General features: G+C 43.7%; 1 protein-coding gene across 1 annotated transcript; it reads right to left on the bottom strand.

Moving 5' to 3' along the window:
- Positions 1–436: 436 nt before the first annotated feature.
- On the bottom strand, positions 437–27,281 carry tgfb1a (transforming growth factor, beta 1a). Its single transcript, XM_079514007.1, has 6 exons — positions 26,868–27,281; positions 8,855–9,130; positions 7,013–7,247; positions 4,576–4,726; positions 3,379–3,489; positions 437–2,516 (listed from the first exon to the last, which is right to left on the bottom strand). The coding sequence occupies exons 1-6, from the start codon at positions 27,205–27,207 to the stop codon at positions 2,469–2,471; spliced, it is 1,161 nt and encodes a 386-aa protein (XP_079370133.1). The 5' UTR covers positions 27,208–27,281; the 3' UTR covers positions 437–2,468.

The following is a 27,281-nucleotide window of genomic DNA, read 5'->3' as shown; positions in this document are numbered from 1 at the left end:
TGCTCCCACCGAGCAGTTAAGAAACTGTTGGACGACCAACAACACTATAGCTGGGGTTCCTGTGATGCGTTATATTGAAATCGGTGACTATATGAATACGGTTTTAACGGAAGCAACCGCTGTACCTATTTGAAATAGTCTCGCACATAGTGCCCTCAAACTGCGGGCCCTGGAGCTTAAACTCCACTAAATTCCATTGTTAATCCGGATTAACAATACCCGCACCCATGCACGCACCCATGCACAAATACAACCTTCTGAACAACATGCTTGACTTGACACAAATAATAGACACACAAGCGTCGACTCTGTACCCATGCAGTGTTCATGTATCCATCTGACCCTGATTTCCCCAAGTCATGCCCATGTCTCTGATAGCGTGTGTACCACATCTTACTGAAAAACATATTGGCTTCCAATAAATCTTCCACATTATTTTTTAAAACGTCACTGTTTATTTCAAATTCAGATATTTACAAAGGAGGGAGGATGACAAAACAAATTAAGTGCAATATAAACATGGACAACAGATCCAAAGTGTTTGTTATTGCTAATGCCGGGATCATACTGGCTGAATTAAACCTCTTCAAAGGATTGGATTGTGCAAAGAGAGCATCACACAACAGACAACAAAAAGCGCAAGAAAGTAGCCGATACTTCTTTGTACGTAAATAAAAGGCCGTAAATCGCCCCCTAATTTACTGTGGCAATGTAAAAACAGAGAGTGTATGTGTGCATGGAGTCTGAATCGTGCTCCCTTAAAAAACCAACACCACAGCCACATCCCCCTTAACCCCAGCCCTCTAAAAACAACAAGCCGGCCATAAAACGAGGGGGAGAGAAAAACATGGTGTCACCGCGATCACAACCACCCTGTATATTACTCATCCAGCCATGTCAACAGCAGGACACGTTGACATTCAACGACAGCACAGCCATGGTCTACTATTAAGAAGAAGAAGAAGAAGAAGAAGAAGAAGAAGAAGAAGAAGAAGAAGAAGAAGAAGACGAAGAAGAAGAAGAAGAAAGTCAGAAGAAGAGATGGGCGATACAGAAGAAATGTGGTTGCATTGCTGTCTGTCTAAGAAGTGATGGGCGATGCAGAGGAAATATGTGGTACAGGGAGGGGTGAGAGGAAGGTTCTCCCCTGGGTCTGTCTGTCTGTTTGTCTGTCTGTCTGTCTGGCTGGCTGGCTGGCTGGCTGGCCGGCCGGCTGGTGTGGGGTAAGAAGTCCTTTACGGTGGAGTTGTTACCTGGAGAAACACCTGGTTCGTTCATAAAATATATACAGTATATATATATAAAGGGGGCGGCGGTGGCTCAGGGCTAGAGTGGCTGGATGGTAACTGCACGGTTGCCAGTTCGAACCCGGGCTCCCCCAGAGTTGGTGTCGAAGTGTCCTTGAGCAAGACCCTGAACCCCTAATTGCTCCCGATGTGCTGGTTGGTGCCTTGCATGGTTTCCGCCGACATCGGTGTATGAATGTGTGTGTGAATGTAATGCACAATCTATGTAAAGCGCCTTGGATAAAGGCACTATATAAATGCACCATTTACCATTTACCATTTATAAAAGAAACACACACACAGATTTCCCAGATTCAGCACCTTTTTCTCTCACGTTTTTTTTTTGTGCGGAAGCATGACATGGCATGATGGCAGACAAACGAGAATATCCTGGGTCTGCAGAATGGAAGAGCTCCTTCACTCAGCTTTGGTCCCACAGTCCTGGTTCTGATATCGGCCATGTTCTGATACCAATAATGTTCTTCATTAATCATTCCCATCAACCACGTCATCATTCTACCATCTCATCACCGCCTTAAGCCCGGTATATACTTTGTTGCGCGCCGCAGCTTTGGCAAAAAAAAGGCGATTTACAAGCTCACAACGGGTCGCAAAGGGCGACCTGTTTTGAGCTTGTAGTTGGCCTATTTTTGTCACATGTACGTCACCGTTGCACGCCGACATATAAATTAAGCAATACTGTACAGCTCATCAGTCCAAAGGAACAAATAAATTAATCTGTTCAATTCAAGAAGCATACATTCTGGGGCTACAACTAGAAATATATATATATATATATATATATATATATATATATATATATATATTCACAAATGAAATATTATCTATATCTATATTTAAAAAAAAGAATTCCCTCTTCATGTCTGCTTCAGAAGTCAGTCATATGACGGCATGGGGCTCAGTGTCGGAGGAAGGGAATGTCGAAGGCTGCGCTGTCAAGATAGCCGAGTTTTATAATTGCTCTTTTTTTTTGCTCTTTCCCTTGAATCCCTTCGTAAGTCAACCTCTCTTTCTCTCTCAATCTCTTTTCCTTGCAGGGTGTCTTTTTCCACCGCAAACATTTCCCCCAGTTCCTCCATTTCAGAATGTGTCTCTTGAGACGAGTGGCGACCGGATCCCAGACAAAAACCCTGGGGGAGGCGATCGCTCCTTTTGCCCTTTTTAGCTACATTTGCAGGACTTCACGATCATGTTGGATAACTGTTCCACCTGCGGAAACACAAACAGGACAGATCACGAAAAGCAGTGAACATATCATCTGTGAAATGTCTCCCACCTCTCACAGTGTAAAAACCAGTGGTTCTCAAACTGAGGTCGAGAAGGGACCCCCAGGGGTAATTAAAAGATAAGACCACTTTGGTAGAGTTGTGTAGTTACCTGAGGTAACTCCAAATGTGGACAAGAAAACTATGGCATTAAAATATGCCATTTTTATTAGGAAGAAATCTGTGGATGTGGATCCATGTTCAAATATAGTAAAATCAACAGTAAGTTAACATTTTTATATAAAAAAACCAGTAGGCCTATGAGTTTTGGTGATGTTCTATATTGTCTGAATCAACTTTGTTTACATAGGCTACTAAAATAATGACTTTCAGCGTACAATGTCAATGAGGAGCATATTTTGAATCATCAATTTCTAATCACTGGAGCATTTTTTTTCTTGTCCACATTTGGAGTTACATCATGGCAAGGTAACTACACAACCCAAACCTCATTTTTAAGTTTAACCACTTTTAACCACTTTAATCCTATAAACATTGTCTATTTGAAAATAGCTGATCTACAAGCTCACAATGCGTTGCAATGCAGCACATTGTGAGCTAGCTTGTACTGTAGATCTGCCATTTTCAAAAAGATAATCTTGCAAAACAAAATATGAATGAAACATTTTAACGTCAAAAATCCCATATGGAGGTCCCCTGGCACAACATATTTTTAAAAATGTGAGGTCTCCACGGCCAAATACATTTTGTCTATGACATGAAAAAGTTGGAGAACCAGTGCTGTAAATATTTGAGGTCAGTGTAGGTTTGGACTGCAGATCAGGTTTGTGTTGTAGCTACAGTACCTTGTGTTGCCTTCCCACGTAGTAGAGAATTGGCAGCGGGTCGAGGGCCTGAGGGACGCAGCAGGGCTGGGCAGAGGCCCCTGGGTTGTGGTGTTTATACAGAGCCAAGATCTGCATGTGATTATGTTTGTGGGGGGAGGGGGGGGAGAGAGACAGAAAACACCAGAGAATTTAGCTTCACAATTCCATCATTGTCACCTTGACCTCCTGCCAAAAAGTATATTGCGGAGGGATGAAACATACTTGTCAAAAAGACAAAGAGACATGAGAGAGAGAGACATGTAAAATGTGTGAGAGGAGAGAGAGAGAGAGAGAGAGAGAGAGAGAGAGCGTGTGAGCCATACTGAGAACTCGGGACATGGCTGTTATTTGCTGACATGCGGCTGTGACAGTGTTACTTCATCTTGAGCCTCCAACTGTCACACATCCAAGATAGGTCACTACCTCATAAGGAGTACATGTACACCACAGCAGAAGAACCAAGGCCAAAGTCCAAAACAGAACTTTGGTAAACAGAGCACGATGGGAGCACATTATCGAGAGGCTGCTATTCCCACTGCTGTCACAGTAGCCTGAGCCAGTCCATAAGTCCATAGAACAAGGAGTAGAGCGCACTGAAAGTCAATTCAGTTATTACTGCTCATTGGTGTGACCCAAATTATGTCATTAGCTTAACATTTTATTGTGTTTTTAATGTTGAGCTTTAAAAAGCTATATGGGTTGGCAGAGAGAGTCTAGCACCCAGGATTACATTAGATCATTGACACTGGGTGATATTTCATTTGATAGAAACTAGAAAGTCTCTATACTTTGTTTCAATGGATTCAAGTTGACAGAACCCACCACTCGCATCAGACTTTTAGTTATAGTTTTTAGGCACAGTTTTGTCATGTTGTTACTGTGGCGTTTGTATGTGTGGGGACTGGGAGTGGGGACTACGGATGGAAATTAGCTTCTAGCTAAATCTGGCATGTTGAGATCATGTTCAGTTGATTGAATTCACGTTCATGTATTGAATGTTCATTGCATTGTCCCGTCTAAATAGTAAATTAAACTTAAGTCTTGCCCAATCCATGACATTGTCACACTAGGTTGACAAAAGTGGAAATACAATTTGTTTTGTACTAGTCAAACTGTATAATCAAGCACTATAAACAACAATGTGGACACACTTCATACATGGATGGTTGCTGTTACCTGAGAATATTTGTTCTCTGCGTTCCAGATATAGGTACAGGAGCCCATGCAGTAGTTGGCGTGGTAGCCCTTGGGTTTGTGAATCCACTTCCAGCCCAGATCCTTTCGAAAGTCGATGTACAGCTTTCTGACGCAGCAGCTCTCAGTTTTGCTGCAACAGGTGGTGCAAAAACATGTTGAGTGACTGTTGAGTTCTTGTATCTACAGTATTAATTCCTGGAATCTCTCTGCATCTGCATGTTCATCAACTGTTCAACTGAGTGACTTCGCACTTGGCGGGTGTGTCACTGAGGACAACTCATTCTCACACCCGTTTGCGCCAAGCGAGTTGGGGCGGGATTTTAACCATGCGTCACCAGTGTAATGCGCTGGGACTCCCCTGTGTCAGACGGTGATGCAACGTGGGCTCTCCTGTCGCATTGCATGTTGACAAGGACGTAGGATTTACCATTCCAAGACGCAACCCTGTTTTCTGCCCCATGAAGAGAGGGGCTGGAAGGTGGCACATTGTTCATTATGTATACTATGTGCAGTGACAATAAATTGAATCTAAAAACAAATTGTAGGGGGGACGAGGATTTACTATTCTCTGCCTATTGGGTTGCAACTCGCAATGTTCGACATGGCAACTCGTTCGCTTTAGCTCGCTCGGTGGTGTCTCAAGTTCGCTTGAGACACCACTAAAAAAACCCGCTAAAAAAAAATCAGACCTGTCTGAACTGAGTGGTGCTGTACTGTACTGTACTGTACTGTACTGTACTGTACTGTACTGTACTGTACTGTACTGTACTGTACTGTACTGTACTGTAATGTACTGTACTGTGCGTGTGTGTGTGTGTGTGTGTGTGTGTGTGTGTGTGTGTGTGTGTGTGTGTGTGTGTGTGTGTGTGTGTGTGTGTGTGTTAAGCTGCGCAACAGTGACACTTGGTGGTGAAAAAACGCTATTTCCGTGCTCGGACGGACGGACCCAGCCAGCCAGGGACACAGGCAGCCAGGACACACATTGCTGGGCAATGGAGTGGCTGCACCACTCAAAAGAAAACAAATATATATAATAATTTATAAGGCTGAAATACAGTTGTGATGATCTACACACACAACCCGAAATGAAAAATGCACATAATGAATGTTTATCAGAATAGTATATAGCTACATACTATAGTGTACATTCATTTAGGCTCCGCCGCTCCTTGCGTCTATATCTTATTAAGTATCAATCAAATACATTGGCTACCCCCAACAAAACAGACAAAACATACAAGCTGTCGACACAACGTTTCATGGCGTGTTGACAGGTTGCAGATCTGTTCTTTTGGACACATAATCAATGATGCACTAAGCATACAACTAAGCATTTTTGTAACCAAATGGCCCTGTACTTATGGAAGCATAAAGCTGCCAAAATTCAAATGAAATGGCAAATACAAAAAGTCAATTGAAATACGATTAATGCTTTTTCATTTTCGTGTCATTAAAGCATTTCTTGAGACAAAAAAAAATCTAAAATGCAATAGCATTTACATTTAATCTACAGATGTGTTCATTCTATGACACAAATAGATAAATAAATAAAAGATAATTTCTCAAGTTCTCACAGGTGTTACCAATGATACTAATTAAGGCTCTGTTCCATTTAGTGTGCAGTGGTTCTCAAACTCTTTAATTTCAAGGACCCCCATAACTCTGAGTGTAAATGGAAGCAAGGAAGCTTTGAGAAGGAAAGGAAATGGTCACGTGACTGGGCTGCGCCATGACACTTTCATGGAGGCTTTCATAGGAGCCAAACTACACCCGGAAGTTGGGCAGAATGCACTGGAGTCAATGAGAGCTCAGTGACCAGCTCATGAACAAACACTAGACCTTTTGTAAAGTAATCGCTTCTGGAAAATAACATAAGATATGTAACACATTATTGTCTGCTGTGTTGCTTTTCGATGTGTACACTGTGTAATTTTATAGAGGTATGGTATCTAAAGAGCACAAATCACCTTTCTGAACACACCAAGTATCGCAAGACTTCCCACCGTTTCCTGTCTGTCAGTCAAATCTCGCGATACCTCAGAGCCAGAAACGGTACCTGCTGCTGTTTAGATCCTCAAATAAAATTATATACTGTGCACTCTGTGCACATCGAAAAGCAAGTGATTAGAAAACCACCTGTGATATGTCTTCTTTTAAATTCCTGAACCGATTATATGACAAAGGTCTCAATTGTTCAGAAACAATGTTTGTTATGAGCTGGTCCAGCCGGCTCCATTCACTGCCATGTATTCATTGAACTTCCGGTGTGAGTTGGCTCCCATGAAAGTGTCCATGAAAGTGTCATGGCGCAGCCCAGTCACGTGACCATTTCCTTTCCTTCTCAAAGCTTCCTTGCCCGGAAGTAGGAAGAGTTATTCTGTGTGCACATAGCCCATATTGTGAAGTGGACCCTTACTCTGTGCAGGAGTCCTCTGTGCCGGTGGTGGAGCGCTTCTTGCGTGAGGTGACCTGGCTGCTGCTGTTCTGGGGGATGGACATGGCCAGGATGTAGGGTCTCTGCATGTTCTTAGCCAGCGTGGCGATGTCTCCCCTGCCTTCCCCCATGCCAGAGATGGTGAAGTCAAATTGGTTGTCCACCGTGGACTCGCCACACTCACAGTACAGCCTCAGCTGGAGGGCCTGCTCCTCCTCTGTGGAACGCATACGAGACAATACATTCACACAAAAACTGAGTAAAAGTATCAAAACATTTAAAAAACAACAATCTATAAGGTCAATCTTGAACACCTTGCTAATACTTTTCATTGTTTTTTCCGGAATCTTGAAGCGCGTGCCTTCAATATTCCGCTTGACTTCCTCCTCCCGTTGGAGACAGGTCGCTCCAACGAACTGCAGCGGCCAATGAGGCATCTATATTTTTGTAATATCTATGTTGGGCTCCACCCGGATTCACAGGTGCGAACTGTGGCCTAATGACTGCCTAGTTGGCCAGAGACTATTTAAGACTGTCAGTGTTTGCTCTCTGTGCTGGATCAATGTATTGTCACGCTGTGTGTTGCCGGGTTATGTTTATTCGCCCTGCGAGGTGTACCTTGTTTTGTATTAAGTCATCGTAAACGTAAACTGTTCCTGCGTGTACTTTGAGATGAGTTCTGCATATGGGTCCAACAAACACATTCCGGGGTTCCTGACAAATATAATTGCAGTTGTAATTTAATTCTATCTCATACCTGACTGCTGACAATTCGCCCTCTGGGGTCAACATAATTTCATTTTAGGATATATTGTATCATATCATACATTATGTTAGGTTTAACATGATGAACACATCACACAGCGGTGCCAAATCAGTAAATCAGAGGTGGGATAGGACAAGATACTGTCTCTTGTTATCAAATGATAGTGATCACTATAATTGCTGGGTGTAGGAGCATGGAACAGTAAAAGCTCCCGACCCACTAAACTAAGTAAACATTTGTTTAGGGCCCTGCCATTGGTTCAGGGCCCTCTCCCTTCAAGATCATAATTTGTACACACTTAGAGTAAATTGCTTTCAATTTTTGACACACGCACGCACGCACGCACGCACGCACGCACGCACGCACGCACGCAAGCAAGCAAGCACGCACGCACGTATACCTGGATATATAAACACATTAAAAAAATAACTGGGGACTGAACTGGGGACTGTGATTGACAGTGGTCTGTCCAGCACTTTAGTAAACAGAAAACCCAGTTTCAGGTGGGTTACAAATTTCATCCAATCAAGAGTGTTTCATCGCTTCCAGTTTCACTTGCTTAATATCCTGTATCCTGTATGCGTTCTCTCTCCTTGATTGGATAAAACTGGTATACTGACCTGAACATGTGTTTTCTATTTATTAAAGAGCTGGAGAGACGGGGAGACCCCTGTTCCGAACAAAATCTCGATAGCAGTGATTTCTACCAGAACATAGAGCTATGTAACACTTACAGAATGGAAGGTCTATGCGTGTAGAACATAGAGCTATGTAACACTTACAGAATGGAAGGTCTATGCGTGTAGAACATAGAGCTATGTAACACTTACAGAATGGAAGGTCTATGCGTGTATGTTCTACCAGAACATAGAGCTATGTAACACTTACAGAATGGAAGGTCTATGCGTGTATGTTCTACCAGAACATAGAGCTATGTAACACTTACAGAATGGAAGGTCTATGCGTGTATGTACCTTATTTATTGTAAGTGTCTCTGGTTAAGACGAGCGTCCACTAATTGCCTAAATTATAAATTTGTAAGTTGTTAAGTGACTCACCGGTCCCCTTGAGCCATTTCTGCAGGGTCTCGGTGACGTCGAAGGACAACCAGCTGTCCTTCATCTTGTTGGTGATGAAGCGGGAGGCCAGGTAGTTGGCGGTGGCGCCCAGGCCCTCGTACAGCTCCACCCGCTGCTGCAAGGCGATGGTGGGGTTCTTGATGTACATGCGCAGCTCGGCGCTGGTCAGCAGCGGGTAGTTGCCTACGCTCTGACGCATCTGGCTGATATTGAAGAACATCTGGTGGTTCTGCTTGGTGCTGGTGATGCTGTTGCCTGCCCGGTGGGAGAAGTAGAAAAAAATGTCACAATATAGAAATACTATATTCGCCCCACCGGCTTCAAATTCGTGTTCCACGCCATCACACTGGCTCTGCCAGTGGACCTAATGAGCCTAAGTCCCCACACGTGTCCAATTTCCATTCTCTGCCTGAGCCAATTGATTGCCATGGCAACCCCTCCTGAATTCCCCACACCTGCCATTTGATTACTTTTCACAGTCAGTTTGTAATCTTCAGACATTTCCACACATTCTCCACAGACGTTTACCACTGCACAAGGACTTTCCACAACTGCTGATCCCCCATATGCCCATTATGCCCATAATACTGATAACATCTGGGATCGCCATATATTGGGCATAAAAGGCACAAGGACAGACAGATACAGAGATCTCCATGTATGGGCACAAAAGGGACACAGGCAGACAGACAGTTAAAATGGGTGCTATACCAACCGATATAACAGGTATTGCATACTAGGGTGGGGTATGCATTCCCCATTATCATTGTTCCCAACTTGCATCGTTCCCAAGTAGGCCGGTGCGACAGGTACAGGTCTATAGTTAGTTTAAAAAGCACTATGTAACTTTCCTTTTCCACCCAGGATTTGAACCCTTTTCCTGCACAGGTGCTGACATTTTTACTATTGAGCTAATACAAGTGAGAGAGAGAGAGACGGCCAGCCAAGCATGTTTGCTGCTAGTTGCTACTATGTGGCTTATTTCTAACCTATAATGTTTTCAGATACATAATTTAGTGCTACAAGGAAGCTCTGCATGGGCTGAGTGGCTCATTCAACATGTGTTCCTCAGTGGAACAGGTAGAGAAATATACAATATAACAAACAAGTCCTGCTTATCCGCTTAATTTGACTTGGACTTGACTCGGTCTTGATCGAACCAAGGGACTCGGGACTCTTCCCCCAATGAGTCCACTCGAGTCACGAGTCACTACAACGCAATTAATTAAATGTATTATACACATAATGAGGAGTCCATTCACATTAACATTATAAGAGAGCTGTCTGCTGTCTGGCGCTTATAGACTGCTATCTTGTTAAGTAATGGAGTGCAGCTGACATGCCTGTCTGCTCTCGCAGTGTTTTCTGTACCTATCAAATGAGAAAAAAGAAAAAGAAAATCGACGAAAAATGACTTCACACATATATGAGGCTCTGTGGGATGGTTGGTGGAGTAGTGGTGTAAAAACCGGCCTCTTTATCAACCATACACAACCATAGTCAGAGACAGTGTCGTGTATGTGTGAACCAGTGGGTGGGAAAAGTACTACATTTTTTTTTACTTAAGTAAACATATCAATACTGCAATACAGATATACTCAGAGAGTGTACAAATGGAACCAAATGGACCCGGTGTTACAAGTAGAAGTCCAGTATTTAAGTACTCAAGTATAGGCCTACTCATTGTGCAGAATGTCCCATTTCACAAGTTCAAAATGTGTAACAAATCTTTTGAAACTAGCAGATCGGCTATTTTCAAATGACCGAAATGCATATACTGAGGGCTGAAGTGGTTTGTGTGTTTTGTAATATTAATGAAAATCTCTCTAACGTTTTCAAATAATTGTAGTGGAGTAAAAGTATAATATTTGCCTCTGAGATGTAGTGGAGTAGAAGTAAAATTACATAAAATTGGAAATACAAAATTGTAAATGCACTTAGTTAATTTACACCACTGGTATGACCAACGTGTAGCCTACACGTGAGGTCCACGTTTTTCCATAAATTAATGTCTTACTTTGTCACACTACAGTGTCACACAAAAGCATCAAAAATAGCAGATCCACAAGCTCAAAATGCTTTGTTGCTTCGTTTCCGCAACTGAAGGCTCCTGGAGAGGTTCAACTGCAACACGTCAAAATCCTTTTATTGAAGTGGTTTTTTTTTAAAGGCCCAACAAGGGTCAGTTTTTTCGCTCTCACACAGTTAAAGTAACACTGGATTTTACCGTGTTTTACAACATGCTCTCACTTGCTAAACATCTGATTACGTGTTAAAATGAAGGCCAGAGGATTATGTCATAACCATCCTATCTTTTCCATTACTTAACTTTCACTTGGGGAGGAGAAGAGCTATGGAAATTGCAACTTTTGTTTTCTCTATATGTTTAGAAATAATGCAAATACATTAAAATACGGGAAATGCATTATTATATTAGTAAATTAATGTATATTATTTATATAATGATAGTAGTAGTAGTAGTAGTAGCAATAATGCAGTAGTAGTGATAGTGGTAGTAGTATTATATTGTCTGTCGGGTGGAAATCCGACAATGTCCAAAATTGCCCCAAATTGTTACTTTTAACGATTCAAATTTCGCAAAAATAGCAGACCGACAAACACAAAACGCATCACATCGCGCCATGTTTCAAGCTTGTAGATCTGCTATTTTAGATATACTTTTGTGTGACACTGTAGTATGATCAAGTAGGGAAGTTAAAATGGAAAAGTGATATACTATATTGATATCAGTAGATGTCATTTGTATGATCTAGTACAGTGACCTGGACGCTGACAGGAGAATGTAAACCTAACCTACTGTGTATCTGTATATGTTTACATACTGTCCACAGTCTAGCAGGGACACACATCGATACAATGCTGGCCTGTTATTATAGCTGGTCCAATCAGGGGCTCACTAAGTCATTAGAGGCAACAATTTAAAAACTATTATTTTTCTTCTTTTTTTAAATATAGCAAAAATAGCAGATCTACAAGCTCACAACGCATTGCATCATGATGCTTTTTTATCAGGCTTAAATGAATAGTTCACCCAAAAAATGACTTATTCTCTATCAATTACACACCCTTGAAGCCTTGAATTCTTGGAGATTTTGTTTTATCACATTCCTACGCCAATACTTTTATTACCAGCAGAGACACAATGGAGACTCTTTGAGACTCTTCTGGTCATCAAACTGTTGGCTTTGGAATGTGATAAAAAACAAAACAATCACCGTGAATTCAAGGCTTCATGGGGTGTGTAATAGAGGGTATGCGCGTGACATCATCATCAAACCAGGAAGTTATGCAGGAACGCCTACTGAGTGGCAAAAAACTACTTTCTGGCCTTGACAGCCCATACATCCACACAGAAAAGTCCTATCTGATTGCATTAAACAATGTTAAACTCACTTTGCCTGTTGCTTTGCCACTCGATTTGCCACTCGATGTGCCATTCACTTTAAGCATGCGCATACTCTCCATACTCTCTATTGCTAGAAAATGAATAATTTTTTGGGTGAACTACTCCTTTACGTTGTCACTTTTAGTCACCTACCTACTTTTATTAAATCACACTATTATAGTTATTCTTCTTGTGCGACACTGCAGTGTACGCACACACGCATGCACGCATGCACGCACGCACGCACGCACGCACGCACGCACGCACGCACGGGGAGAATGAGTGCAGAAAGGAAGGAAGATAACAGGAAAGGGAGAGGAGGAGGAGAAAAGAAGAACATAAGTGAAGTGAATGCACCCGTATGAACACATGACACAGACACATGTGAATAATGTGAAGGGGGAGAGAGAGAGAGAGAGAGAGAGAGAGAGAGAGAGAGAGAGAGAGAGAGAATATGTATGTCTATACTGTATGTCTGTGTGTGTGCGTGCGTGCGTGCGTGCGTGCGTGCGTGCGTGCGTGCGTGCGTGCGTGCGTGCGTGTGTAGAATGGAAACTGGATATTGTGCACTGTATCAATGGTAGAGATAGAGAGAGACTGGGGTATGGCTGGGACCCAAAACCTCCTACACCACTCAGGTCTGCTGTGTCCCAGCCTGTCAAAGCTAAGACACTCTCAGCGTCAATAATTACCTTCTGACAGCAAGCCAGAATAGAGCCAGAACCACCACCAGGCTTAATGTACGCTTATACTGTACATATCGTCCCTGTCGGGTGGAAACCTCATATGTCCAAGACTGTTACTTTTCAAAAGTAGCAGATCACCGGCTTCGAATATTATCAACCGATAATCACCAATGTTCTTATCAAGACCATGCAATGGAGCCAGTATGACATTTCTTACATACTGCCTACCGCGAGTAGGCCACTAGGAAACACAGAAGTGAAATTACTGCCAACGAAGCGAAAGCATTGTGAAACTTTACTTACGTGGCCGGTTAAGACTGAGGTTGGGTTTAGGGTTAGATTTAGGGTTAGGGTTAGTAATAGTCGGACAACGTGCCAACTGCGACGTCAGACAATGGCTCAGTGACAACAACGTCAATATGTAGGACATATCCATAGGCCTACTGGCTCCATTGCATGGTCTTGATAAGAATATATTGGTGATTATAGCTTGATAACATTCGAAGTGGCTAAAGCAGATCCACAAGCTTGAGGTGTAGACATAAGAGGAGATAAGAGGTTTGTGTCCGACAGCGACCATATGCTGCTTTGCAGGCTGTTCCAAGACGTACCAGGCAGCACTGCTGCTGTGCCTCCCCTCGTTACCCAACAACATTCATCACATCTTATATGTGGAGTGAACATTTCCTACTACCAGTATATTGCTATTGTGGCGGGGTGGGCCGTGCAGATATTGCAAGTGGGGCTCCCCAAATAATGCTGAAATGCTAAAAATTGTAATGATACAATATTTTTCAGTTTTCATTGTTATACCATATGCATGGATTACTGTACATTCAAGTTCTCAATCGCCATGACTGATTTAAACCATTTGGAGCAAACAATAAGCTCTCAATTTGTCTGTGACGCATTGAGAGCTTGTAAGAAACTGAGTGCCCTCCAACCCCACAAGGCCACAGGCCATGACAACATTCCCTCCAAATTTCTCAGAGACTCAGCCATCTCTATAGCTCCAATCATCACCCACATAGTAAACCTCTCCATCAAACAGGGACAGGTCCCCCAAGATTTCAAACTGGCCAAAGTAACCCCCTTGCACAAGAAAGGGAGTAAATTAGACCCCGGCAACTACCGCCCTATTTCTATTCTTAGTTCCATCTCGAAAGTGATGGAAAAAATAGTCTATGAACAGGTTGAAAAGTATCTTGCCACTAATAAATTATTGTACGAGTTCCAATCTGGCTTCAGAACATCCCACTCCACTGACACATGTCTTCTCTATTTGAGCGACCACATCAAACAAGAGGTGGACGCTGGCAAATATTGCGGCATGGTCATGCTGGACCTCCAAAAGGCTTTTGACACCGTGAACCACTCCATACTGGTTAACAAGCTAAAAGCAATTGGTTTCGATAGCACATCAGTGAGCTGGATGCAATCCTACCTGGAGGGGAGAGAACAGATGGTGGAAGTGAACGGAACACTGTCCCCCCCCCTCCCAGTGAGCTGTGGCGTTCCACAAGGAAGCATACTAGGGCCTCTACTGTTCCTAATATATGTAAACGACATGACTTCAGCCTGTGACTGCAACTTGTTTCTGTTCGCAGATGACTCAGCACTGCTGGTCTCGGACAAGGACAAACTGCAGGTTGAAAATGCCCTCAGCTCTGAACTCGGTAGAATCTGCACCTGGCTCGCTGATAACAAACTATCTTTACACCTGGGAAAAACTGAATCCATTCTCTTTGGCTCTATTAGTAATCTCAGCAAGGCAAATGGCTTCTTGGTTAAAGTGGGTGACAATGTTATCACACGTAAAGATGAAATTACCTACCTAGGTTCCATCCTGGAGGCTAATCTTTCCGGTGATAAAATGGCCACCAACGTAATCAAAAAAGTCAACCATAGAACAAGATTCCTCTACAGGATCTCCTCACTGGTCAACAAAAACACCTTGAAGACCTTAACAGGAGCCCTTGTACAGGGTTTCTTTGACTATGCATGCACCTCCTGGTACCACAGCACCTCAAAGGCCCTTAAAACCAGGCTCCAGACTTCCCAAAACAAACTGGTCAGGCTCCTACTTGATCTAGCCCCCCGAACCCACCTCACCCCTGCCCACTTCGACAGGCTGGAATGGCTTAGGGTCGACGACAGAGTACAGCATCTTGCAATGGGTCTGGTCCACAAGATTCGATACACCACCAAGATACCCATGTACCTGTCTAGATACTTCCTTAATGTTAACGAAGTCCACACCCACAACACCAGAGGGAGTGCAACGAACCATGTACAACCCAGATTCGGCACAAACAAGGGACTAAATTCTTTTCGCTCCTATGCCACCAAAATGTGGAACGCCCTACCAACTGTCATTAAGACATGCGAATCCCTTGACTCCTTCAAAACCGCTCTCAAAGGGCACCTACGGATGGCTGCAATTCGAAACTGGCCCCCGTAAAATCTGAATCCCCCCCCCGCCCCCCCCTTCTTTCCCCTCACTGTATATATTTCTTTTCCCTTTTTACCTCCTTTTTGATGAATTCCTGTTCTGTCTATAGAAGTGTCTATTTGTACGTCTCTAAATGTTTTGATGATTTGAACATGGTGGACCCTGTTGGAAACAAGTGTAATGCTTAATTGGGTCGTCCACTCACAGTTAACAGCCTTTGTATTGAGTTTGTGCTTGAAATGTACTGTAATTCTGCAAACTGTTAATAAATTCTTCAATCAATCAATCAATCAATAGATATAGGCCATTTTCGGTTATTATTTTAAGATTAGAGCATTATTAAATGCTTGTGGCCAAGCTAGCAATATGTTCAGAAGCATCTTCCATACAATAGTCTCAGATATTTTATATAAAAGCAAAGCCTCAAACTGTGATTTCTTCTTGGCAGTATGGAACTGCCAACCAGGAACAATAGTACTGAAACGTCATTTTAGTTTACATATTGTTAATCGTTTAGGAATCCGTGCTGTGTGTGTGTGTGTGTGTGTGGGGGGGGGGGGGGGGGGGGGTTGCATTAACCGGACGTGATAATCGGACATTTTCGAACCAGGGTGGCGGCCGTAATGTAGCAATAGAAACACTAATATGCTCATTGTCCTTTACCTCATTCTGAGCCCTAAAGCCACTGTTCTCGTGTTTGGCAAAGGAGGGTTTAATAGCTAAACACAAGATATCTTGTGGTTGACATAGATTTGGTTATGCACCCTGAGTCTGACCACTTAATGGCCATCAGATGTTCACATGATTATCGTCAAAAGGCCATAGAGATGCACATGCCAAAATCAACATTGACTCCCTTGGACGCTTCCTCACCCCAAAATAAATCAGTTGAAATCTCAGACAAATTAAAATTGGACTGACCATCATTTTACATGGCTCATGGGGTGAATTCAAAGAATCCTTCAACAATGAAGAGCCACAGACAGAAGACACTGCAATTGTCTTGTTTGTGCTGGGCTTTTGGCTGCACTGCTGTTTGTTTTGGTTTATGTTTTGTCTTGTTTTTCATGTCTTTGTGGCATGAATGATGTGAACTTTCACATCTTTAAAGTTTAAACGGCAGACCATGAAAGGGAAAGGAGCTGTGGTCAAGCACAGAAGGAGATGACTTATCGATGACATTGTGCCTGATCCACCCAGAGAGAATAATGACGGAATGTCAACGGAGAATTAATCATATCGAAGTGAGGACAGCAGTGGCCAGTGTTGCCAGGTCTGCTTATTATAAGCACATTGGGCTTGTTTTTTCTGTAAAGTCACTTGGAAAGATTTCTAGGGACGGGGCTTGTTTCTAAAGTGTAGTTGCTTATTTTGGCTTGCTTCCTAAATATTTTTAAACCAGTGGTTCTCAAACATTTTCATGTCAAGGACCTCCCAAATTAATACTGTACTGTACTTTTGAAAATAGAAGATCGACAAGCTACTTGTATAGATCGTCTGTTTTAAAATATCCGATGCACGTTAAACTTGCTCATGCAGCCTGGCTATAAGCTTCTTTTGGGCTTGTTTTCATAGGCCTGGTTGCTTATTTCTCTCGTAAGATCTGGCAACACTGGCAGTGGCAGACAACACTGAGTAATGCTGGGCTGATGGAAGCCATCGCCCCAAAGTGACGTTAGACAACACGAGAGATATGAGGTAGATACATCAGGGGGGTTGATGATGGATGGAGTGTTTTTCTGCAAGCAGGAAATTAAGTCACTTCCTCAAATGAAACCTTACCAGTTTTACATTGCCCATAATTATTACGCCGTGACTTTAGCACTTAAACTTTCCAATTAACTCAGCCCCGGTTTGTTTCCGGAGGCGATGCTTTTAGTGGCATGTCTTGTTGAGCAAGCTTCACAGCGGGAGATGGAAATGCACGGCCTGGAGGCAACCCAGAGAGAGAGCGTAAACCTGGTTCCACATGTAACGTAGCAGAGTTACCAGACTGTGAGGAAATAAGCAACCAGGTCTTTGAGAACAAGCCCACAATAAGTGACTACTAGGCCACACGAGAACTTTAAACATACACCGGCTATGTTTGAAAATACCCAAAACGCGTTGCCTTTTCAGTAGTCACAGTTGACCACTATCACTATATGATCACATTCTCCGATGGTTGATATTTGCAAAAACAAGCCCCCCAAAAAAGCAACCCACAACTACCAACTACAAGCAACTTTTCAGAAACACAAGCCCAAAGTGGCTTATTAAGCTTAGGCAACACTAGTACGTAGCTTGACTGACTGTGAAGTGGCACTGAAGCCTGAAGGGACTCTTGTTTAGATACACTGGGGGGAAGAAAGACAATAGCTCTGCCTTTGTCATTGCACAATGGTGTTACACAAAGTAGCGTGCTTCACTTTGGTTTAACCCATTTTACACTATTTTGAAACTTAAACGTTTTCATCTACCCTATAACTTTAAGGCCATTGGTCAAAGTGGGGTCAAGGGACGGGTCAGGGTCCCTTGAGGAGGCCTATATTCATATAGTTGTCTCCACCAGGCCGAAGGCATGGGGAGAGAGTATGTTTTGCACTCCGTCCGTCCGTCCGTGTGTCCGTGTGTCCGTCCGTCCGTGTGTCCGTGTGTCCGTCCGTCTGTGAACAGCTAATCTCCGGCACCGTTAACTCGGTCGATGCCAAATTTTGCACACACACTCCCTGGATGCCAATGATGAACCTCTGCCCCAAAATTTCCAGAACGGCCTGTTATAGCGCCACCAGGAGGGCGCTTTGTGCAAAACAAGTTTTTGGACAGTACACCTACAGATCTTGTCCAAACATCACGCAAATTGATACACAGTCTCTCTAGAGCCATTCAACGAAACAGGTCTTTCAGATTTCTCAGACTCCATCCTGATTGGCTAAGATTGGCTTCCAAAGTTCGCAGGAGTGCTCAGTTTCAAACAAAATGCTGCAAATCATGAACACATCGTGTGATTTCCGTGAAATTGTGCACGCACATTCCCACTAGGCCGAGGAAGAAATGCCACGTGAACATTTTCAACTCAGCCTCACGGTGGCGCTATAACTGGCCGATTAGTGTTTTTACCACTAACTGCACGGATCTGTGTAAAACTTTGTATGCACACTCCCTAGAGGCCAAGGAAAAACCTTTGCCTGGAATTTTTCACATCTGCTCTTTATAGCGCCACCAGGAGGCCGACATATGTAAAACACATTTTCGAATATTACTCCTTCATATTTTATCCAAATTTCACGCAAATCGGTACACATGCTCTCCATAGTCATGTGATCAAGACGGGTTTGTTTGATTTCTCATAATCCACCCTCATTGGCTACGATTGGCTTCTAAACTTTTCAGGAGTAGCCCGCTTTGTACCTGTTTTGTACAAATCGCCACAACTACTCAACGCAGTGTCCGATTGCAGTGAAACTGTGCATGCATATTCCCACTAGACTGAGGAAGAAATGCCACTTGACAGTTTTCTAATCAGCCTCATGGTGGCACTACAACAGGCCAAGCCGCGTCTCACGCACACACACACACACACACACACACACACACACACACACACACACACACACACACACACACACACACACACACACACACACACACACACACACACACACACACACACACACACACACACACACACACACTTATATTACTCCTAAACATTTTGCCAAACATCACACACACTCCTATCCTCCTGGTGGAGACCTGTGCCCAGAAGGGTACTTTTTCTAGTTTTAGGTGATATGGTGACCACCGAAATGGAGGTTAGTAAAAACAGAGAGACATGTGTTGGGGTGAGCGGTGAGTCGCTTATTAACGAAGTCCACGGTCACAACACCAGAGGGAGTTCAACAAACCATGTTCAACCCAGATTTGGCTCAAACAAGGGGTTAAATTAATTTAGCTCCTATGCCACTGAAATGTGGAATACCCTTCCAACAGCCGTTAAGAAATGTGAATGCCTATTGCCTAGCCTCCTTCAAAACCGTGTCTCCTTTGGACTTCTCGGGGGCTTCGCCCTTTTGGCCTTCTCGCCCATCGGCATGTAGGCAAGTCTTAGTGCTTTTTCTGGTTTTATCCTATTTTGTATTGACCTGTACCTTCCTTGGACTGTACGCATTCTGTAATCTGTTAATACAATTTCAATCAATCAATCACCACGGTGTGACGTCATGTTGCAGTTTTTGGTGGTCACCTTATCACCTAAAACTGGAGTATGAATATATTACAGGTCTGGAACCAAATGGACCTGTAGAGTTATGGGTTTCCTTGAAATTAAAAATCACACCTGTGTGAAGTGAGGGGCGCTAATATATTAAAAGTCTAACTCATGTTGATTAGGTGATGTAATGGTGGTGTAAAACAAACGGTGCCAACACAAACATTAAATGCCATTAACAATAAAGAGACAATATGACGTAATGAGGGACAATATGATGTAAATTTTCCCTTCATTGCCAATGGCGTTTTTAACAAACATTGAACTAAAAACAAACATTAAACCTGTATATAGGAGGGGCTAGCGCCCCTCAAAAAATATAGATACGTTCACACTGGCAGCTCGTACTACTAATCAGATCTGGACAATCCAGAATCTGATCGGGAATCAGGTTTGATCAAGTCAGACCTCCTGAACTGTGTGTGTGTGTGTGTGTGTGTGTGTGTGTGTGTGTGTGTGTGTGTGTGTGTGTGTGTGTGTGTGTGTGTGTGTGTGTGTGTGTGTGCACGCACTGTACTGTACACGGCCTGCTTCTATATATTAGGGGAGGGGAATAAAGTAAAATACAATCTCACAATCTCATGGGTGAAATTTGAATGGTGATGTTGAGGTATTATCATTCTAAACCTATATGATGCTGCTGTTCCACATACAGCCAAACAAGTTGAAGAAATCACAGGCATTTGAGGCATTAACCTTTTGCTTTTATGACATTTCTGAGACCATTCACGTTTATGGAACATGCTTCTAAACACGTATTCCATTGCTAGTTTGACCACTTCAAATACCCTTTCATCTTAACATAACTAATAAGCAACATGCTTCCACAACATGCTTCCACAGAAGACATGCACAGCTTCCATGGAATCCAAATGACTGAAATCAGTCATGGAGACTGAAGAACTTTAATCCATGCGTGTTGTGCACGGCGTCCCTGCATGCTAGCTATGGGTGTGGGGGGGATTTGTGTGTTTAATCAGCGCCTATCCCCAGGTAAGCCAGGGACAGCTGTTGTGACAGGCAGAGAGACAGCTCTGTAATTACCAGCGGGAGGAACCAGATTCCAGCAACAAGCCTAAATACCTGCCTCCTCCAGTCCGTATACCATCAGCTCCACCCTCCTCCCGTGCACCGCCCACCTCCACCTTCCACATGAACTGTACCGTCATGGCCCTGTTCAGGGGCCAGCATCCGGTGAAAGAAATAGCTGATGTACAAGCTGATTAAAAGATCAATAGCAGTTCTACGACACATTGGGAGCTCGGAGATTAGTTTTTTCATTTGCTATGTTTGCGCGGCACCATTGTGCGATGAAAATATGTCTCAAGTGGTTAAATCACACTAATCGATTTTGTTGATTATAAAGAAAATCTATTCAATGTTATTAGCTGTTGATTTGTTGATATATAAAACACCCTTTACGTCTGTGTGTTGGTTAAGAAATATTGAACCAATGAAAAGTATTAAAAAGCGCTTCGACAAAAAACTCCTTTTCATTTCCTGAAAAATGAACATTTTGGAGTTTGGAGTGTTTTCTTCCAGACAGCAGAGATATGCATATATTATTTGCTTAATCAAGAGATATTAAATTAAATATTTCACAAATGGTTACAGACCTAAAATATTATACAAATAATCGTATTAGGTTCTCTCAGTTGAAAGATTGGCATCTTAATGTGGTGGCAGTGACTAAGAGTGGCCACTGGGGTAACGGAATGTTCCCAGTTACAGTGCGTTTTAACAGCGGGAGAACAACGGCGACTCTGGGCGATACAAATCTCCTAGTGAGCGTTCCACCATATGTCCTCGTATAGGTGGTATGGAGGGTAAATAAAGCAACACACACATTTGATTGGCTATTGCCGGACGATGTCGTCCAAAGATAAAATATTTTCATGTTTTCGGGCGACGTTCCTCCGCCCACCTCTTCGGCCTGCTATCGCCGATAGTTGCCAGGTCCCATAGACAATTAACGCACTTCCGGACGCCCACTGTTAAAACGTACTGTGTGCTTGAGCAAGATACTGAATTGCTCTCGATGAGCAGGTTGGTTTCACTCGCCGTTGGTAGGAACGTGAGTGGGTGCATGTAATGCACATTGTAAAGCGCCTTGGATAAATACGGTATATGAATGCACCATTTACCATTAAAATATGGTGAAGTAGTTTAGCCCAAGGAGATGAAACTAGATCTGAGTGATTTTCAAAAAGACTGATTGTGTGTTCAGTTCTCAGAGTAGCAGTGACAAGGCCACATATGCAGTATAGTCTTTTTCAATGGAAGCCAGCGAAATCCCGAAACTTCACGTCGTTTCATGACGAACTATAAAAGCTACAAAATAAATTTGAGCTGGCTTAAAAACAATTTCAGCGCATGACACGGTAAAGTGATCTCTTGTTTGATGCTCCCACACATGGATGATCGCTTGATGACGCCAACGAACGTGTTGAGCAACACTTTAACGGAAATTCAGCAACACGCGTCGTGCTGCTAGTGAACGCAGCTAATGACAGACCACACACGCACGTACCCCCCCCCCCCCCCCACACACACACACACACCCATGCTTTTTTTTCTCGCTTGGTGGTAGGTCTTAATCTTCACAGATTAATGCTAAATAAAACAACCACTCTTCTCCTACGCAGAACCTATTGCTATTGCTATACTCCCCTTTAAAATAATCCACTTAATTTTCGTCTGAATACAACTACGTCTGTGTTCAAGGTTGCAGCTTTTGCTTTGACACGCCATATTCTAAGCGGGAGAGGTGGATTTGCGCGTGCTTCGAGGGAAGGACGTCTCCATTCATCGGCTGGCAGGGATTTGATCTAATTCTTACCCGATGCACAAACTGAGACAGTAAAAGTATTAAGTTATAAGATGATCTTGCACACGAATAATGCACGCCTGCATTGGTTGCTCGGGGCAAGCTGGTGTTTCTTCCAGGAAAATGAACCACGAATAGAAACGACCAAAGAGGATGTTTTGACAGAAATAAAATACAATCCTTATTGTTCTGCAATTAGTTGTGCACATTTGAACACACAAGCTAATACTTTTCAGGTGGGAAACCAATTTCCAATTTCACTTGTTTGTTTTCCAGTATTCTGTATGAGGTCACTCTCCTGATTGGATAAAATTGCTATCACGGCCAGGAAAGAGAGACAGGGAGACCTCAGACCCCTGTTACTAAACAAACATATTAACATAATATTAGCATGATTACAATGTTAACATAGACAGAGCTTAACCTTTTTTGAACAATATAGGCCTATATTACCACTTACTTACAGCACCTTTAACACTCTAGACTTGGCAATATGGGTCAACCATCTAGTGTTGCGAGCAGGGGGGGGGCAAGGAGGTAAGAATGTGTTTGGTAAGACTGTGGTATTTGGTTCACCACAGAGATAGGAAACGCAGGCTCCCTATGGGGCACCGGACCGGACCCGAGTCACAAACTGTGGCTATCGCCGGGCCTGGCCTTCCTTCCTGCCAAGCTGCCATGTCACAAACACACTGATAATAAGCTCAGGAAGACGGAGTAGAGCGGCGGGAGATGGAGGGGGGGTGGTGGGCAAAGAGAGGAAAGGAGAGAGAGAGAAAGAGAGAGAGAGAGAAGGAAAAAAGATATTAGAAGGAGATAAGGGTGGAGAGGAGAAGTGACAGGGCGAGGAAGGGAGAACCCAGTGCTCAAGTTACAGGAAACCCCCCCAGTTCCTGAGGGATGGCCAAAGAACGAGAAGGGGAGGGGGCGGGGGGGGGGGGGGTAGAGAGAATGGAGAGACAGAATGAGGGTGAAGGAGTGTGCTGTGCGTCTTTCTCTTATGTTCTTTGGCACTCATCAAAGCAGAACCACACGATTGCCATCGTTTTCTGAAGGTTCTTTTGTTGTTGGGGTTTTCTGTGCGCGCCTGAGCGAGCTCTGTCCGCTCAACGCTTTTTTCCTTTTGAAGTGGTCGTTAAAACGAGGGGATAGGGAGGATGCCAGGGTGCTGAAAGAGCACTACACGGCACTGGTTTCTCGTTTGTTGTCATGTTTTAAATATACTGGTATATTGTACCCTTTGTTTCTCTCAGGAAATAAAAATATCTGAACATGCTTCAGACTAACATGCATGCATATAGTGTGGGACTTAAAATGAAATAATGACTGTTAATGGTTTGACAGTGCGAAACGGGCATGTAACTAATTATAAATCCTCTTTTGAGATCATTAATGAAAATGTAATACAACAAAATAGAAATGGCATGACATGCTTATATGGCTGCCTTCTTTTAATAAATACATGTTGTTGTGGGGAGGTGAGGGTGGGTAGTCCTTGAAGATTTCTTGGACAGGCAGAAACCTTTTTTGGGGGGAAATTAAAGCAGCACTATATGTCATTTCTTAACAACTATATGGCATATTATGTTCCACAAAATTATAAAATGACATATTTAAGCAATAACAATCATCCTTCCATAAATGTATAGACTCAGGGGGGCCAGAAAGGCGTCAAGAAAGTGCCTAGTCCAGGCGTCTCTTCCGGTGGATGGAAAGTACGCTAGTGCGTGGCTTCAACCAATTGTAGTGTCCTGAAAAGTTACAGTTTTGGACATATATGATATGAGGTTACTATCCGGTATTCCGGCAGACAGTATGCTAGTGGTCCAGAGCTCAAACAAAGGCTGGGGACCACTGCAGTGTATATTGCATAGGCCTGCACTCAACAGAAGAACATAAAGGTGTTTGGTATAATACACTCATAAGAGCTCATTCCACAATTAGAGGCCCAGGAAAAGTTGGCCAAAACACTGCAGCCAGCCAAGTAAACAATGGAGCCGTAAAAATGCCACAGATACCATGGGAGCTGTGCATGTGTAGAGCATCACAACAGATGCAAGCCAGGGCCCCACTGACTGCATGCGGCTGTGATCTCTGATCCCCACCAGCTTTTTGTGTGCGTGTGTGTGTGTGTGTGTGTGTGTGCGTGCGTGCGTGCGTGCGTGCGTGCGTGCGTGCGTGCGTGCGTGAGTGCGTGCGTGCGTGCGTGCGTGCGTGCGTGCGTGCGTGCGTGCGTGCGTGCGTGCGTGCGTGCGTGCGTGCGTGCGTAAAACACATGTTGAGAGCAAATTTACGGTCATAAGAATCCAATGGCAGTGACTGCATGTGGTAGTGAATGACTGCTGTTTCGCATTACAGGTTGACTTCCAGCATCGGATGATACAAGACTTGAACCATGACCAGAGTGCCGCCTCGCACTCCAGTGGCACATGTGCGTGCGTTCGTGCGTTCGTGCGTGCGTGCGTGCGTGCGTGCGAGGAGAACACAAGAGGAGGTAAATGTAATCTTATGCCGTATATTAAGGAGCCACATCACGATGAAATATCCATATTGTTGATATCATGTTATATACTGTCTGTGCATGACAAACCTTCACTGACTGAGTGGCTGCATGGGAACTCTGGACTTGTGACTTGTGTCTGGTGAGACACCACGCGCAGGGCCATAGTGATCAATGGGGCATTGTGTTGACATCCTATAGAAATTAGAAATGGTCACCTGCTCAGCATGATGTCTAGACTCTGCGTGCACGTGCGCACACACCACGCACACTGTTTTGTACAATACATGCACATGCGTACACATAGGCTACGCAAACCCATACATAAGCTTGGTCTCCCAGAGACAGAGAGGCAGGAATCAAGATCGGGCACTGCTGGTGTGAGGTGGAGCTCTAGGATGACTAGCACTGGAGTGGAGTGAACATGAATTTGGTAACTAAGCTTTTGTCCTTTAATAAAATGATACAGAAATAAGGGCATGCCTGGTCTCCATTCATTTATATGCTGCAAGGTGAAAGGGCTCCTAGAACACTATATAGGCCACAATATGGATGAGGGCATGCCTGGTCCAAGTTTTCTGTCACATGTTCAACACGTTTTGTCACGTGACTTATGGCACGATTTGGCCACAACCCCTCAAAATAATCATATTTGAACTGAGGACCCCAGGCAACACAATTCCATATGTTGATCCTTCCCCATCCACCCTTCCTCTTCGATGTCTCCCTTTTGACTGATATCTGTCCATTTAAACTCTAGACGGGCCTGCCCCAAAGTTATTAGTGCAGCTGGCGAAAATTAAGGCCCGGCCCTATACCTGGGCCCTCATCAAACCCAGTACACTCAAGGCACTGCCCCCGCTGCCACCCTTAGATCTCCATATATGGAGCTGACCTGTTCGAACATTCCATATGTTGATCTGACCTTATCAAACTCTGTACACAGACACGCTTCTTATATGGCCAGTACATAATTAATTCCATATGTAGATCTGACCCCCCATGCCAAGGCGCCAGTGCTCGCCCAGCAGTCTGCCATCACCCAGGCGGGTGCGTGCAGTGTGCACACAATCTCACCCTAAAGGGCGAGGTTGCTTCTCGCCTTTAGGCGTCTTACTGGTACTTTAGCTATTGAGAAATAGCAGATCTACAAGCTCATAGCACGAGTTTGTAGATCTGCTATTTTTGAAAAATCTTGAAATTTGGAATATACAGTATATTCTTTCAGAGCAAACGTTTTTAACTCCCTGGAACAACATATTTTCAGATGGGGGTCGGCAGCCAAATACAGATAATTTTTGGGGTCCTTGACATGAAATAGTTTGAGAACCACTGATATAGAAACATAGGTTTGCCTGAAAACCGTAATTTTTAGAAGGTCTCAGTCCTAAATGAGTTAAAAATGTCTTAACCCTATAGAACACTAAACCCACATTTTGTCACAACACCGTCACTAAACCCAGGTATATTTATTTTATTTCTTAAATAAAAACATATATGGGATGGCAAAATTGGTGAATTTTATTTTTATTTTTATATTTTATATTCCAGTATAGTCCAGTGACTTAATTTAACTGTCCAATTTGGGAGCATGGGATTCTTTTTTTTTTTTTTTACCCTCTATAACTATAAACCCTGGTGAAATTCCCCCGAACACCTGCCTGTAGAAGAAAACAGGTATGTGGGCAGGGAAACACACATACCTTCTATGAGCATCATGAAGGTACCCAAGGACGCACCCACCTCAGACATCAACAACATCACAGACATCACATAAACGTGAAAATCACCCGAGTATGAATAAGCCTTTAGGCTTTACTGTACTATACTGCAGGTACAGAGGTACCGTCGTCATGGTACCAACCGACTCACCTGGCTTCATGATGAACTTGTGCAGCTCCTTGGCGAAGTACTCCTCCTCCTCCTGCTGCATGGAGACGGGCGGCGGCATCGCCTGCTGCTCCTTCAGCATCTCCTCGGTGCTGTTGTAGAGTGACAGCAGCGCGTCGGGGATCTTCTCCTGCTCCTCCTCGGCATCGGGCTCCTTGGGCAGCCGCAGCTTGCTGAGAATCTGGCCGCGGATGGCCTCGATGCGCTTCTTCTTGACCAGCTCCAGGTCCAGCGTCTTGCACGTGGACATGGCATCACTCACGCCCGCTCCCGCCCAGCACACCGCCACCGCCACCAACGCCATTAAGTAGGCCAGCCTCATTGTGATGTTAAAAAAAGCCTCCCCCTCCCTCGGCTACACTGGAATCGACTGTGCGTGCGCTGCCTTTCCTCCAC

This window comes from Electrona antarctica (genome assembly GCF_951216825.1).
Source record: "Electrona antarctica genome assembly, chromosome: 11".
Lineage (NCBI taxonomy): Eukaryota > Metazoa > Chordata > Actinopteri > Myctophiformes > Myctophidae > Electrona > Electrona antarctica.
The sequence above is the reverse complement of the archived record's forward strand: the minus strand, read 5'-3'. Positions and strand labels throughout refer to the sequence as shown.

What these genes read in the sequence shown, in the direction of transcription:
- tgfb1a (XM_079514007.1), bottom strand. Translation starts at nt 27,207, where the DNA reads ATGAGGCTGGCCTACTTAATGGCGTTGGTGGCGGTGGCGGTGTGCTGG. An exon ending in CAGAGAACAAATATTCTCAG is followed by an intron (nt 3,490 to 4,575) that starts GTAACAGCAACC and finishes AATCACATGCAG; the next exon opens with ATCTTGGCTCTGTATAAACA. An exon ending in ACGTGGGAAGGCAACACAAG is followed by an intron (nt 2,517 to 3,378) that starts GTACTGTAGCTA and finishes GTGTTTCCGCAG; the next exon opens with GTGGAACAGTTATCCAACAT.